The sequence below is a fragment of the Canis lupus genome, chromosome 10 (genome assembly GCF_011100685.1).
Source record: "Canis lupus familiaris isolate Mischka breed German Shepherd chromosome 10, alternate assembly UU_Cfam_GSD_1.0, whole genome shotgun sequence".
Classification (NCBI taxonomy): Eukaryota; Metazoa; Chordata; class Mammalia; order Carnivora; family Canidae; genus Canis; species Canis lupus.
The window spans coordinates 49,601,247-49,615,482 of record NC_049231.1 but is presented as its reverse complement, the minus strand read 5'-3'; the positions used below and the strand labels follow the sequence as shown (position 1 = coordinate 49,615,482).

At 50.1% G+C, this 14,236-nt stretch overlaps 1 protein-coding gene across 1 annotated transcript in view; it reads right to left on the bottom strand.

Annotated features, from left to right (window-relative positions):
- EPAS1 (endothelial PAS domain protein 1) overlaps positions 1 to 11,878 on the bottom strand; it is an 85,920-nt gene extending 74,042 nt beyond the window's left edge. The window contains exons 1-2 of the mRNA XM_038551203.1: positions 11,725 to 11,878; positions 11,291 to 11,538 (exon numbers count right to left, since the gene is read on the bottom strand). Coding sequence (XP_038407131.1) covers positions 11,291 to 11,316 — 26 coding nt within the window. The 5' untranslated portion in view covers positions 11,317 to 11,538; positions 11,725 to 11,878. The remainder of the gene's footprint in view (positions 1 to 11,290; positions 11,539 to 11,724) is intronic.
- Positions 11,879 to 14,236: the final 2,358 nt, after the last annotated feature.

Sequence of the window (14,236 nt, the reverse complement as noted above, 5' to 3'; positions counted from 1 at the left end):
GACATAAATATAGGGGTTATCAATGTGCTGCTCATCAAGGAAGGCTCCCCAGGAAAGAGGATTTCTGAACTGAGAGCTGTGTACTCTCCTGCACCCAGTTTGCCTTCTGGCCTTTTACACTTTGAGACTAAACTGGAGTGCTTTGTTGTTTGGCTGGCACTTGCCTTGGTGTATTGGGCATTCCGGAAGTGAAGCATTAACATAACACTAACCTTATGTTTGCATTTTATGTAAAATCATGAATCCACAAGACCTGCCTGTGGTTCTCCCAAGTTTTTTTTTTCCTTTTTCTTTCTTTTTAAAGGCTCAAATCTACATGAATGAAAGAAAGCAGAACCCAAGAGAAAGCAAAAAGGCAATTCTAGGATTTTTAAAAATGAGGTAGGATTTTAGGGACTCAAAATATGGAAAGTATTATAGAGCACAGCAGAAAATTAGACATCCTGGCCCTTAGGCAACATGCAATCTAGTTAGGAAAGACAAGAACACGTAGAATGTCATTAGATAACAAGGAAACAGAATCAAGCAGGCTCTTTGGCAAACCTAAGGAAGAGCTACAAAGGGGTGAAGGGGAGGTGCAGGCTTGGGAAGGCTTTGCTGGGGTTGCCCTAGGAAAGGGGGGATATTTGAGGAGATGAAGAAGGGAGAGAGAGCATTCAAGATGGAAGGGGAAGGTGGAGGGAATCCAGGTGGGAAGGAATCTTGTGACCTGGGGATAAACAAGCCAAACAAGCCATTAGGGCAGAGGGAGGAGTCTACATCGAAGGAGCTCAGAAGGCTTGGGACACCTAGGTGGCTCAGTGGTTGAGCATCTGTCTTTGGCTCAGGTCATGATCCCAGGGTCCTGGGATCAAGTCTCACATGAAGCTCCCTGCTGCTCCCTCTACCTATGTCTCTGTCCTCTGTCTCTCTGTCTGTGTCTCATGAATAAATAAATTAAATCTTAAAAAAAAAAAAAAAAAAAGACTTGCCAGGTTATGGTGGATGAGGGGAGAGAGCTGGGATAGGATCCCCTACTGTCAGTGAGGGGAACTTCCAATGCCATGTAGGATGCCCTTGGGAAGGAAACTGGACCAAGGATCCATGTCTTCATCAGTCTCTGAGCAAAGCTAATCCTTAGAGATCTTTAGGAGAAACACTCAAATCCACAACAAAAAAGAAACCCTCTTCTCACCCTGAAGACTCTCTGTGCCTTGAGGACCTGACAACTCGGCCTAAAATAGGGGCCGTATCAGCACCATGCAAACCTCTTCTGAGAGCCTAGGAAGGCTATTTTAGTAGCCAGGCTGCTTCACAGTCAGTCAGATAGCAGGGAAGTGCGTGGGCAATGATTTCCATGGAGCCCCACAGGACCACACAGTGGCCTACAATTTCCTCTGACTTCTTGACTACCCCAAAGGGCCTCGCCTAGTGGGAAGGGCACATCAGCTGAGCCAGGACCTGCAGAGGGCAGGCAAGGAAGCCAAAAAGACTGTGAAGGCCTGGTTCCCATGCCCCACCCACCATTAATTCCCCTAAGTCCCTGGTATAGAATAAAAGACAGACTCCTGCTGCATAGTGATATGGTTACATTTATAGAAGCTCCCCTCTCACCAGCGAAATGTGACCTTCATACTTTTCTTATCTTAATATCTGGGTAAACATTTGTTGTGCAAGCACACAAATAAAGGTTCTAAAGGTGAAACACGGTGTGTCTGCTAACACCATGCTGCTCCAAACCCAGGCACCAGAAAGCCCTTTTGGCTTTGCGGAGGACTTCTCTCCCCCTTTACCCTGGACACCAAAATTAGCTTCATCAACCTTAGCCAGTACTGGAGTGAATACTGCCATTCTAAAATAGCATCTGAGGACTCTTGGAAACACAGGAGAGAAATACAAGGGTACAGTGGTTTAGACGCTAAAGAAAGCAAGTTTCACCAGAGTGCTCTTTAAACCAAGTGTATAGGGAATGAGCATTATCTGGATTTGCCCTGAAATCTCTATTAAGTCAATGAGAGTCTGCTCCTTGCACTGCCCGCATGGTATATTTTGTATATCCTGGTTTACTCCATTATACATGACTGTCTTCATTCAAAAAAAATATTGTAGAGATTGTGTTAATAAAAGAATGTCTACCAAACCACCGGTGCTCAAACTCAAAAATTTAACTTTTACAGAATAATTTGTAAAAACATCTTGTGTTCCATTTTCCCAGATATTCAATCATTCAGAATTCATTTTCTTAAATTTGTTTTGACCTTCCTTAGAATTGGGGTGCCTGGGTGGCTCAGTCGGTTAAGTGGCTGCCTTCGGCTCAGGTCATGACCCCAGGATCCTGGTATGGAGCCCCTGCTCAGTGAGGAGACTGCTTCTCCCTCTCCCTCTGCCACTCTCCCTTTCTCTCTGTCTCTCTCTCACTGCACACTCTCTCAAATAAATAAATAAAATATTTAATAAATAAATACATAAAGTGCCTTGGAATGGATCCTCAAACAGCCCCTCAAAGGCATAATTTTCTGTTGTTTCCATGTGGAATTCATAAACAGAGCAAAGCAACCAATTTTTTGGTGTGTGCTTAAAGCCACTCTTTCCTGCAACTGTGTATGACGTATTTTTCCAGGACAATCTTTCTCAATACTCCAAAGTGCTTCAGCAACAGGAAGTTGTAAAGGTAGGAAGGAGGCCTGTAAATATTTGCTGCAATTACTCATTAGTAATGAGAATAGTTACCACTGAAGATTGAGTCAACCCTTTTGTGCTCTGGGCTCTTTATTACCTTGTAACAGGAGCCCCAGTGGGTACTTAGGGGCCTAGCCTCACCAAGGACCTGGGTCCTGTGGTAGCTTTCACTGCAGACAGCACGATTTGCTCCTGTCCACAGCTCAATTTCCCAAGTACAAAATTAGGATAATGTTTTGCTTTCCTTCCCCATGCCCCCAGCCCAGGGGCAGTCAGGACAAATATTATACAAAGTGGTAAAAATATGAAAAACTTTTTTTTGGAAAATTTTGATATCAAGAGTAAAAATATGTGTATTTGTTGATACAACATCAAGACACAGAGAAAGAGCACTGTGTGGCTAGACACATAGCACAGGGACTTGAATAATTACCACCACAAATAACCATATACTCTAATTGATGCATTTTAAAGGATTTATAGGGGCACCTGGGAGGCTCAGTCAGTTGAGCCTCTGCTTTCAGCTCAGGTCATGATCCCTGAGCCCTGCATTGGGCTCCCTGCTCAGCAGGGAGTCAGCTTCTCCCTCTCCCTTTGCGTCTCCCCTCACTCATGCGCGCATGCTCTCTCGCTCTCTCTAAAATAAATAAATAAAATCTTTAAAGAAAACAAAGGATTTATAAAATGCTTCTGAACCATCTCACATTGAGCTCGTGTGTCTCTTATTCATAGCAAATCACTGACACCCCACAAGAGCAGGGAGCCTCAGATTGAAAAGGAGACTGAGAGAGTCAACTAAAGTTGTCACAGAATTGATTAACTTCTACGGAAAGTATAATATTGGCTGGACCCCCAGCATTTGGAGGAAGCCGACACGGGAATAAGGGCAATACGAGTATGGCGTAATGGTGCTTTTTCCCCACCCATGTGTTTTATCACTCAGCCTAATCCAATAAAATCACTTATCTGCTAAGATTCCTAGAACTAATCTCTTAGGTTTGATTTTTTTTTTTTTTAATTGGAGGGCGCCATGAAAAGAGGATGCAGGAAGTCACCAGAGGTATATGAGAGTTCTAACAATCCGATGGCTTTGTAGAATTGGGAAAGTGCCAGGTGGGTGTGTGACAGATAAATCCACTTTTTCAGTGGGTCATTCTCCTTACTGATGAACCACCCTTTCTGAAATATCTTCCCATGTGAGAATAGGAACTGTTTCCCAGAGTCATTATATTGCATAAAAGTTACTTATAACTTTAAAACTGAAGAATTTTTCCAGATTAAGGGGGAAATGTGTGCTTTCTGGGAACACGTAAAGCTGCTGATGGTTATGCCATATACATGTTTTGCTGATGTACAAGTGGCATCTGGAAACAGCCTGAGGCAGTCAAGCAAACCATAGTTCTAGAGAAACTAGGAAAACAAAAGGCCACCTAGAAGTAAATAACATTCTAACCCATTCTGCACCTGTCTGCTTGATTCCAGAGATCTCAAAGGGCCCCGTCACTCTTCTTGACTTCATACTTGCAGGCCAGTCTGTGGCTTTCAATAGCAGGATCAGACAACTGGCAACAAATAATACCCAGACTCTGCTTGGAAATCACAGATGTGGTGAGTAGCACATACCTATGCACGGCTACCACACATATGGTGATGGGCAACTGCCCAGAGGACTTGCTTCTGTCTCTCTTATGATATGTGTTGGTGCACTTATGTTTTACAGCACAGGGAAGTCAGAAAATACTCTAGGCTCACGGAGCAGAAGTCAAGGTATGATGGCTCTGAAAGCTCAAGGCTCCTTAGAGAAAGGGCTCTCTACAAATGCAACATATTATTATTGAAAAAGTTTAGCTATTCTTTATTCCCCCATCCATTCTTTCCTTCCTGTCCTTGCAAAGATCAAAAGAGCCAGAGGAAGTCTTGTGCATCTTGATTTGGAGATGGTTCTTCAGAAGCCACAGAGGAAGACTTCTAACAGGTTCTTCTGCACAATGGAGTCTGAAGGCTAAAGTAATTATTGAAGTCTTGCCACCAGTTAAGGGTGGGAGGTGGAAAGCTTTGAACTTCTTGGGGACAGCAGAGAACCACCTCCTGTCAGAGTTGAGGAAAACCCACGAAAAATAAGAATTTCCAGGACTTCCAAGTCCACCTTCAGATCTTCAATCCCTGCCTGTGCGTGAGGCACAATACAGTGATGAGTCACAGAAAAGTAATTATAATAATTATAACTACAACAGCAAAAGCAGTTATCAGTCATAGAGCACTGACCATGGTGAGGCATGGTATTAGATACTTTATAGATGGCTTAGAAAAGGTGAGGGAGAAGGGACCCCCAGTTAAGCATATGGACTCTGGAGATACTTTGCCTAATTCAAATCCCACTCCCACCTATTTGACTTTTGGCAGTTACCTTTCCATACTTCAGCTTTCCTGGCCAGTGAAATGGGGATAATGGCAGGGCTTATTTCACGGGCTGTTATGAGAACTAAAAGAGTTAATCCATGTAAAGTTCTGAGAACAGAGCCTACACAAATAAGACTAAAGTGTTCAGGCTTTATGGTTTTGTCCTACTGCATGTATGATTTCTCTTAAGGACACACGCATTCGGGGATCCCTGGGTGGCGCAGCGGTTTGGCGCCTGCCTTTGGCCCAGGGCGCGATCCTGGAGACCTGGGATCGAATCCCACATCGGGCTTCCGGTGCATGGAGCCTGCTTCTCCCTCTGCCTATGTCTCTGCCTCTCTCTCTTTCTCCCTCTGTGACTATCATAAATAAATAAAAATTAAAAAAAAATTTTTAAAAAAAGGACACACGCATTCTTAGTGCATTAAAGGGGCTTCCAAATAACTATTTGAGGACGGTGGAAAATGTGAGGACACAGTTTCATGGCGGGGTTCAGGTCATGATCTCTGGAGAAGGGGGGCAGGTTGTGGGATGGAGCCCAACATCCGGCTTGTGCTGGGCGTGGAACCTACTTACGATTCTCTCTCTGCCCCTCCTCCCCCCAAAAAAGAAAGGAAATGAATCACACCAGACCTAGCCCTGTGCTGCAGGCTCATTCCCCCTCCTTCCATTACTGAAGGCAGACATGTAGGAGGACAGAGAGGCCAGCCAGGTACAGGTAAAGCTAAGGTGCACCACAAAATCTTTACTAGGTATACACACCAAGCCCCTCCCCCATCTTCAAGATAGGGAGAGACACTGGCAGTGAAACGTGGGAACTATCTGGGACCTGAACAGAAAGATCCTGAAATGTAAGGCAGTCATCGAATCAGACATTGAAGAACAACGGCTTGCCTTTTTCGAATCAAAGAACCTTTGAAAGGCCATTGGAAGCTGGACAGACTTCCCAGGAAAAAAAAAAAAAAAAGTTTATATATGTAATATCTTGCACCCAATTTTGGGGGCTCACAGACCACCCCTGAAGCTTATGCACAAAGCCCAGGTTAAGAAGCTCTCCCTCTCTCTTCTTGGCTTTCTTGAAGTCACAGCTGTCTGCATTGTTAGCCTTAGAGGGACCACAACCTGTATCCCTATCATTCTCAGAACCCTACTGGACACCTCCTCCCATGCTTCACACCCAAAAGTTCTAAAGAACAACAGCAAACGTTCGTCTTTGGGGGCCTTTCTGTAGAGTGCACAACAGGCAATCCTCCTGAATCCCCCACCTTTCCCTTACTCTCATTACCCCCAACCCTGACCATCCCCATTTGACCCTACAGTCTCCATGCTGGTTGTCAGCATCCGCCCTTTATGATTCCAGGGAAAACTAGGGACCCGACCTCCCACCCATAGACCCACACAACACTTTTCAATAACTCTGTGTGCTTGCCTGTGTGGTTACTGCCTGAAGTGCTACTAAGAGCTTCTTATCTTTAGCTTCAAAAGATTTGATCCCAACAAGAAAGTTACATGTAAGCTGTTACCTATCTATATATTTAGGTAGGCTTCTTTATGTGTCTCCTCCTCCCCCCACCAATCAAACTACGCAATTGAAAGCACCATATCCCCTATTTCTTAGCGTCTTCTTTAGCATTTTATCCAGAGTAGATACAAGTGTTCAACACACATTTGTTGTCTTACTGATTTATATCATGGTGTGAACAGCAGAGCTGGTTTTCATCATGAAAGCTGACATCATGATACTGGGGGCTCCGTGAGCAAACATTGCTAATGTCCCAATCAGCGACGAGCTATCAGTGATGGGCAGTACTAAAAGCAAGAAGGAAGATTCATTAGGCTAAAATGAAAAGGAAAAGTCATGTTGGTATGAGACAGAACTGGGGAAAATACATAAAAATCAAGTACTACTGGACAGATTTCCTGAAAAGTAGAAAAGCCTAAATATAGAGATAATGACAGCAAGCATTTCCAAATGTATATGGCTACGATCCGTGGCACCGAGAATTATCTAATTGATTCCTTCTCTCTGTAAATATTTTATACAATAAATTTCTAGAAAGTTGAGGATCACCCTACACACACATATGCACACGCCCGCGCATACACACACAGACGGGCTGATTTACATCCTAAGTGAAGTAAATAGCTTTAGTCTCACAGTTTTCACTCCTAGAGAAAATGCCAACTCATTCAGTACAGGAATCAGTCTAGTAGCTGCTTGCATGTCTCTGGCTGACAGGGGGTTCCCTACTTCACAAAGCAATCTACTCTCCTGTAGAACAGTCGTTGCATTGGTTTTGTTTAATGAGGTCCACATATAAGTAGACTTTTTTTCTAAGTGAAATAAAGGGAGAGCCCTAAAACAAATGAATTCGTACTACCCAGAGTTTATGGACAATGGAACCAGCGTCAACTCTGCTTCCTATTTTGCAAAGAGCAAACAGAACCACTCCTGCTGCAGCTTGAAGTCTTTTATAATTATCTAGAAGAGCAAATCTCCTTTCTGCAAGGTTCAGTGATTTGGCGGGGGTGGGGGAGAGGGCACTGTAATCCTTTGGAAATCATTCTCACTGTTTAGAGGCATTTCAGGGCTGGGGATACTATTTTGTCAACAATTGGAAAATACATAATTAATTGAAAGTAAGGAACGAGGGTTCTGATTCTTACTAGTACTAAGTTTCCTTGTGACTGGAAAAGCCACTGAACCTCTCTGGGCCTCAAACTAGATGTTTTCCATCACCCCTTATAAAATGATTGTTAAACTCCCCATTAGCAATGCTGAAAAAAACCTGAGATCACAGCATTCTTTTTGAACTTCCTGAAAGCTATATGAATTAAATAGTAAGTGCCTGAACCCAGAATGTGTTAAACCAACCCCTTACCATCCCTGCAATCTGGTGATTTCTGGTAATGCAGTGGACAGAGATATCAAATGATGAAGGAATATTTATAGAAAATATACTTAAATTGAAAAAAACTGTGTAGCAATAGTTTTCCCATCAGAATTGGGAAAAGATGGGCTTTGATTTTATTTTAGCAGAGGAATAACTAAGTCCAGCTGGCAGGGGGAGGAAGAGGAAGAGGTAGTTTGAAAACTTCTGGTCCAGATGTCTCTAACTCTCCTTCTATCGCTGGCCCTGAATTAAGTGATCTAAGCACTCCAGAAAGGTGCTCTGAGCTGGGTCTGGCTTTGGAGTGGACCTTGCTCCCAGATTATCCAAAGATCTCATTTACGTTTACCTGAACCACTCTCCAATCCCTACACACATAAGAATTTCCAAACTCTCCTCTCTACCAAGGAAAGGACTCAGAAATAGTTTTATCAGGAAGTGAGGCACTTTCTGGCTTTTTAAAAAGTAGACTCCATGCCCAGCATGGACCCCAGTGGCCTGCTGAGCCTGAGCTTGAACTGGGGACCCTGAGATCAAGACCTGAGCTGAATGAGCTGAAACCAAGAGTCAGACGCTTAACAGAGCCATCCAAGTGCCCCAAACACTTTCTCACTCTTCTCACAATCAGGAACCCTAATAATGAGATCATCATATCCTCCTGACAGATTGACACAGAAAGTAAGTGTGTGCAGTACTCTTAGCAAGCTTCCATTTCTGACCTTCTCTGAGGTCAATGAGAATGCCCAACGAATGTACCATCAAATGCACTTTGATACCCAGCATGGAGGCCAGCCAGCCAGCCAGCCAGCCAACATTTAGAAAGCAAACGCTTTATTATTAAACATTAACATATCCATCAAGGCATGAACGTTTAGGAACAAAATAATCCTGCCCACTTCTTGAAGGCTGTTGTTAGAAAGAACATTGCAAATGTTCTGTGCCTCTCGAATTTTGGGAAAGAAATGGCTCTGCTGAACCAGAATGACAAATCTTAAGAACGGATGTGCAGAATCCTCCTGAGAGCCCCTGGAGCAGGCATCACACTGCACTTGGGAGGCACTTCTGGAAAGCTCAGAACAGACACTCAGATGACACACTAACTTTGAATGTATTGGTTCACGTGCTTTAATTACACATTGGTCCTGCAAGGAGCCTGCAGCCAACAAACAGCCAGATGGAAAAGTAAATATATTTCAAAAACAATTAGCCCAACAGGAATTGGACAACCCTTCATGGGACTCTGGAAGGCGAGGGGCCGGCTGTTTGTCCTGCCAGTCTACAACAGAAAAATCACAAGTCGCAGAGGACAGACACACCAGCTCGGAATTGGGAGGCAGCCAGGCCTTCAAGGGGGGTGGCTCACCGGGCATCCCCACCGCGGTTCTTAAACCTGGCTCTCTCCAGAGTAGTTCGGAGTCTGATTACCCCATTTCTTGCCTTCTCCTTCCTATTTCCAGCTCCCTCCATCTCCAGCGAAGGAGGCATTACAGCAGGTTCTAGGACTTTTCCCTGTTCCCAAGTTTCCTGCCACGATTAATATACTTAACACAGGAACCCGGCGCAGAGCCGCGAGGAGAAGCCAACACTTCACACAACTGTCAAGATTACCATCAGACCCCACCTCCGCGATTGCGACAGTCCCCGATAGGCATCGCAGTGTAAAATGTACCCCAAGTTCCCTCGCCAGCTCCGGGGGCCCCGCAGCGCGCTCAGAAGAGCTGACTATGGTTTTGTTTTCTGGTCGCTCGGTCATTATTATTGGCATTCTGATGCAGGCTGTGTTGGTTTTACAGCATGTGTTGGGATCTGAAGGTCTCTTCCTGGCTTTGCCGCCCTCAAAAGCCACGGGCCCCCAGGGGAGCTGCGAGGCCCCGGGGACCCACGCTCCCTCGCGCGTCTCGGGCCGGTGGAGTGGGGTGCGGGCGCCACAGCGACGCGGGAGGGGGAGCTGCGGCCGGGAAGGGGGACCCGGGTCCCCCAGAGACCGGGGAGTCCGGGCCCCAGAGCCCCGCCGGAACGCGTGCGATTCGCTGCGGTGGATGCGCCCGGAGGTGGGAACCGCCGCTTTCGACCAGAAGATACCCGGTTTGTGGCGCAGGTCCCGCAGTGGCAGTCAGGACAAGAGCACATCCACCCAGGCACTGAGCTCTCCGGGACAGTCACCCCGTCCCTCCGCGGCGCGGCCCCCCCCCCATCCCCGCGCCGCCGCCCCGCAGCCCCGCAGCCCCGCAGCCCCGCAGTGGATCCGCCGCGGCGCGGGCCGCATGTTCGAGTCCATTCCCCTCCAAACCCAGGCCCGCCGAGCAGCCGCGGAAGAGGGGGCGGGGGGAGGCTGAAAGCGCCCCCCGCCCCCGGGCAGCCCCCGCGCAGGCTGGGACCAGGGGGTCAGGCCGCCAGCCTCGCACCATCCGCGCGGCGAGGCCGAACCCCAGCCTGCGCCCTCGCGCGCGGGGAGAGGCCGGGCGGGGAGCGGCCGGGAGGGGGCGGGAAGACAGTGAGAGTTGGCCAGAGTTGCCTCTCACCCAGTGCCGAGAGGCTCATTGGGCCGGACGGGCAGATCGTGGCTGCCCTTCCCTGTCCTCTTGAGACAGACACCGGGGCTCGCCGGGGACACGCGGTGTCGCCATCCCCCCCCCCCCCCCCGCACACCGGCGCATCTGCCCCCGCGAGGCACCCCGGCCCACCACACACTCTCCTCCCAAGTCAAGGTGCAGCATCAGGAAGGGGGGTTCTCCAAGCTTCAATGGGATCTGCAAACCCGGAGCGGGGCCCTGCGCCGCGTCCCGGCCCCTCCGCGGAGGCGCGTCCCAGCGCCGCGCTCCGCCTCCGGCCCCGGGGCCAGCTTGGGGCGCAGTGTGAGCGCAGCAGCTGATTTGGAAGGACCCGGGGGGCCCCAAGGAAAAGAGACTACCGGATGGTGCCGCACATCGAGAGACCCGAGGAAGCCGAAAGTTGACCTCGGTGAAGTCAACCCAGGAACCTTTCAACACGCTGGCCACAGGAGTTCGGGGCGCGGGGCTGGAGCTTCTGGGATCCTCCGGGAAGATCCCCCGCGCCACAGCCCCTCCGACCTCCAGGGCCACCTCCCCGGGCCTCCTGGCCCCATCGCGCGCGCAGATTCGCAATCTCTTCGGCCGCACAACCCTCCACGGCGAAGCCGAAGCCGAAGCGCCGCGTCCGCGACCGGGCACCTGCTCTCCCCCCGAAAGCCCTCCAAACCGATCCTCCGACCTCAAACTCCTCCCCGACCCCTCTCCCAGCCTCTCCCGGGCGCGCCGACCCCGCGCGGCGTGGCCGTCCCCCCCAGCCCAGCTCCCCGGCCGGCTCAGCCGCCCGCTTACCTTTTCTTCTCCTTGTCAGCTGTCATTGTCGCCGTGGCGCTCCGAGACGCCGGACACCTGAGCTCCCCGGCCGGTGGGGATTGCAGTCGCCGCCTTCACTGTGGCCCTCGCCTACTCCTTGCGGCCCGGGCCAGCGTTAAAGGTCCTGGGTGCTCGCGGGTCCCGAGCGCCCCGCACCGTCGGGTGGAAGTTTGCGGGCTGCTGGCTGGGTGCGGGGAGGAGGGTGGAGAAAGGTGCCGGGGAGGAACCTGCGCGGGGAGGCGGGGTCGGGGCAAGGAGTGGGAGGAGGCTGTCAGACCCAAAAGGAGGGCAGCGAGAGCGGGACCTTAGTTCCTTTTTTTCCCAAGAAGAGGGGTCACTTTTCTGGGTTTTCCAAAAAAAAAAAAGAAGAAGAAGAAGAAGAAAGAAGAAGAAGAAGAAGTGGCTGCAAAGACCTGAGTTGAAAGAGCGCAAGGCCGGGCGGGCGCGACCGCGGAGATGACCATACAGTCTCAGGACACTGCCGAGGATTGTACAGCCGCCTCTGGCTAGCGCTGCGTCGGGCGCAGGGGCTGTGCCGCGGGCCGCTCTCGAATGTCCGGCCCCCGCGGCCGCCAGCCCACTTTAAAAACTCCTGTGGCCGGGCGGGGGAGGGCGCGGGGGGCGCGGGCGCAGGGGGCGGGCCGGGCGTGCGCCCGCAGGCCCCGCCCCCGCCCCGCCCCCGCGCCCCCCGCGCCCCCCCGCGCCCCGCCGCGCGCCCGGGCAGCCCACTGCGTCCCGGCCAATCGGGAGGCGCGGCCGCAGCCTCTGCCCTGACCCCGGCCCGCCCCCTGCCCCCGCGCTCCGCTCCGCGGCGGCCCGCCCGCCCCGCCTCCCCGCCCCGAGGTTCCACAAGTTGTTTATGAGGTCGGCGGGGTGGCGGGGGGCAAGGTGGGGCTCCCCCCGGGGCGGGGGCGGGCGCGGCCGCGAGAAGTCGGCCTCCCGGGGCGCCGCGGGCCAGCGCGGGTGCCCCTGTGCACCGATGCCCTTGCGCCGCCGCCGCCGCACCTTCGGGACGCGCGCAGGACCGCGAGCTCCGAGTCCCGCTCGGCCACGCCTCGCAGGGTGGCCCCGCAGAGCCGCTCCCGCGCCCCGGGCTCCGCGGCCTGCCCCGGGGCTAATTCCGAGGCCCCAGCGGCCGCGCTCCCAGCCTCGGCGATGCGCTTTTCCCCCAGCAGAATGCAGCTGGCTTTGCCGCGTGATAGAAGAGGCAGGGAGCCCCATCACCTGCTCCGGGGCACCCTGGAGGAAACAGTGCTGTGCGATAGAGCTGGGGCTTCTCCCGCCTCCCCTGCCTCAACCCGCACAGCTGCTTGCTTGCGGAGTTGCGTTGGACTGTGTGGCTTTGGTGAGGATGCGGGAGAGGAGGGCCCTCGCTTCAAGCTGTCTGGCCTGCTGCGTGCGCCCTGCTCCCAACCCCTGGCCACACCACCACCGTGCGGGCCTGGGCCGATTCAGAATTGGACAAGTGATTCGGACTTCCTCGTGTGATTTTGGGATAAGCATTGACAGCGTGTTCTCAAATCACAGTATCTCAGACCTGCCCTATGGATCAACAAGGTTTTATGGAAGCGCTAGGGTCATAAAGTCTGCAGGTGTTGAGTGTGGAGAGATCAGAGATCTAAGGGGCAGGCCGTTAGAGCTCAGGGATTTTCCAGAGGCGCTTATATAGGCTGCCTTCAACCCATGCTGGCCGGGGACCTCCGTTGCATGGGCCTCTGCCGGGACCCAATCCAGCTGCTCTACCAAGAATCCCACCCCATCCCCCTACCTACATTATGTTGATCAAGGTCTCAGGATGGGACAGGGGAGGCCTGGTCTTAGAAGCTTTGAGAAGAACCCGCACAGGTGTGAGTAGAAGAGAAAAGCAAGGGCCACCGAACCGTTAGCTCTGGCACTGACAACCTTGCTGTACGTTTTCCCCATAAACCTTGTCATGTTATATATTAAATAATCCACATAATAAACTCCAGGAGTTTATGCAAAGTGAGAAGAACCCGTCATGAAAGGACAAAATACTTTATGATTCCACTCTTATAAGTATCTGAAGTCGTGAAATTCATAGAAAACAAAGTACAAAGGTGTTTTTTCAGAGGGAATGAGATGGGAATTAGTGCTTAATGGTTATACAGTTTTGCTTCTACAAGACACAGACACTCCAGAATCTATTATACAAAATGCAAATATGTTTAACTCTACTGAACTATACACTTTAAAATGGTTAGGGTGGTGAATTTAATGCTAGCTTTTTTTTTTTTTTTTTACCACAATACAAAAATAATTAGCAAGAAAACAATAATCATAAGTGGACCTTTTCTTGGGTATAGGTTTGTGTTATCACCAAAATGCAAAGTAAACCTATTTTCCCCTTGCACACCAGGAGAGGTGGGGCTAATTTTCATAGGCCTTTGGAAGGCCTTGGAAAGCAGAATAGGGAGAGGAGAAAACCTGCCAAGAACTGGGGAACCAGCCACGTTTTCTCATTTTCCTAGAGCCATGAGCACTGTGTACACAGACTTTGAAATCAAACATCACGCCTGAGAGTCAAGGGATTCAAACAAAGATTGCGAATCTCTCCAGGGACCCATTTCTTGAAGCTGGTGGGTTTCAGAAATGGAGCGATTTCATATTGGGCTTCTCCAGCCACCCAGTCCTAGTGGACACGTTTATTTATCTTAATAAAGAGATTGGTAAGACACAGTGCTCCCTTAATCAACAATAAGCTTACTTATCTCACTTGGTGCTGGAGTGCAAGAAGCAGCAGGTGCTTTGGTAGCTTCCAGGTGCTCAAGATGGTTCACTGCCAGAGGAAGGAGAGAATTTTTGAGTCCTGGACTATGCTTGCGAGTCACAAAGCAACACCTCCAACCTACGCAGAATGTGTCAGTGGTGCTGAGCTTATGAAATTAGATGTTTTGATATATTTAA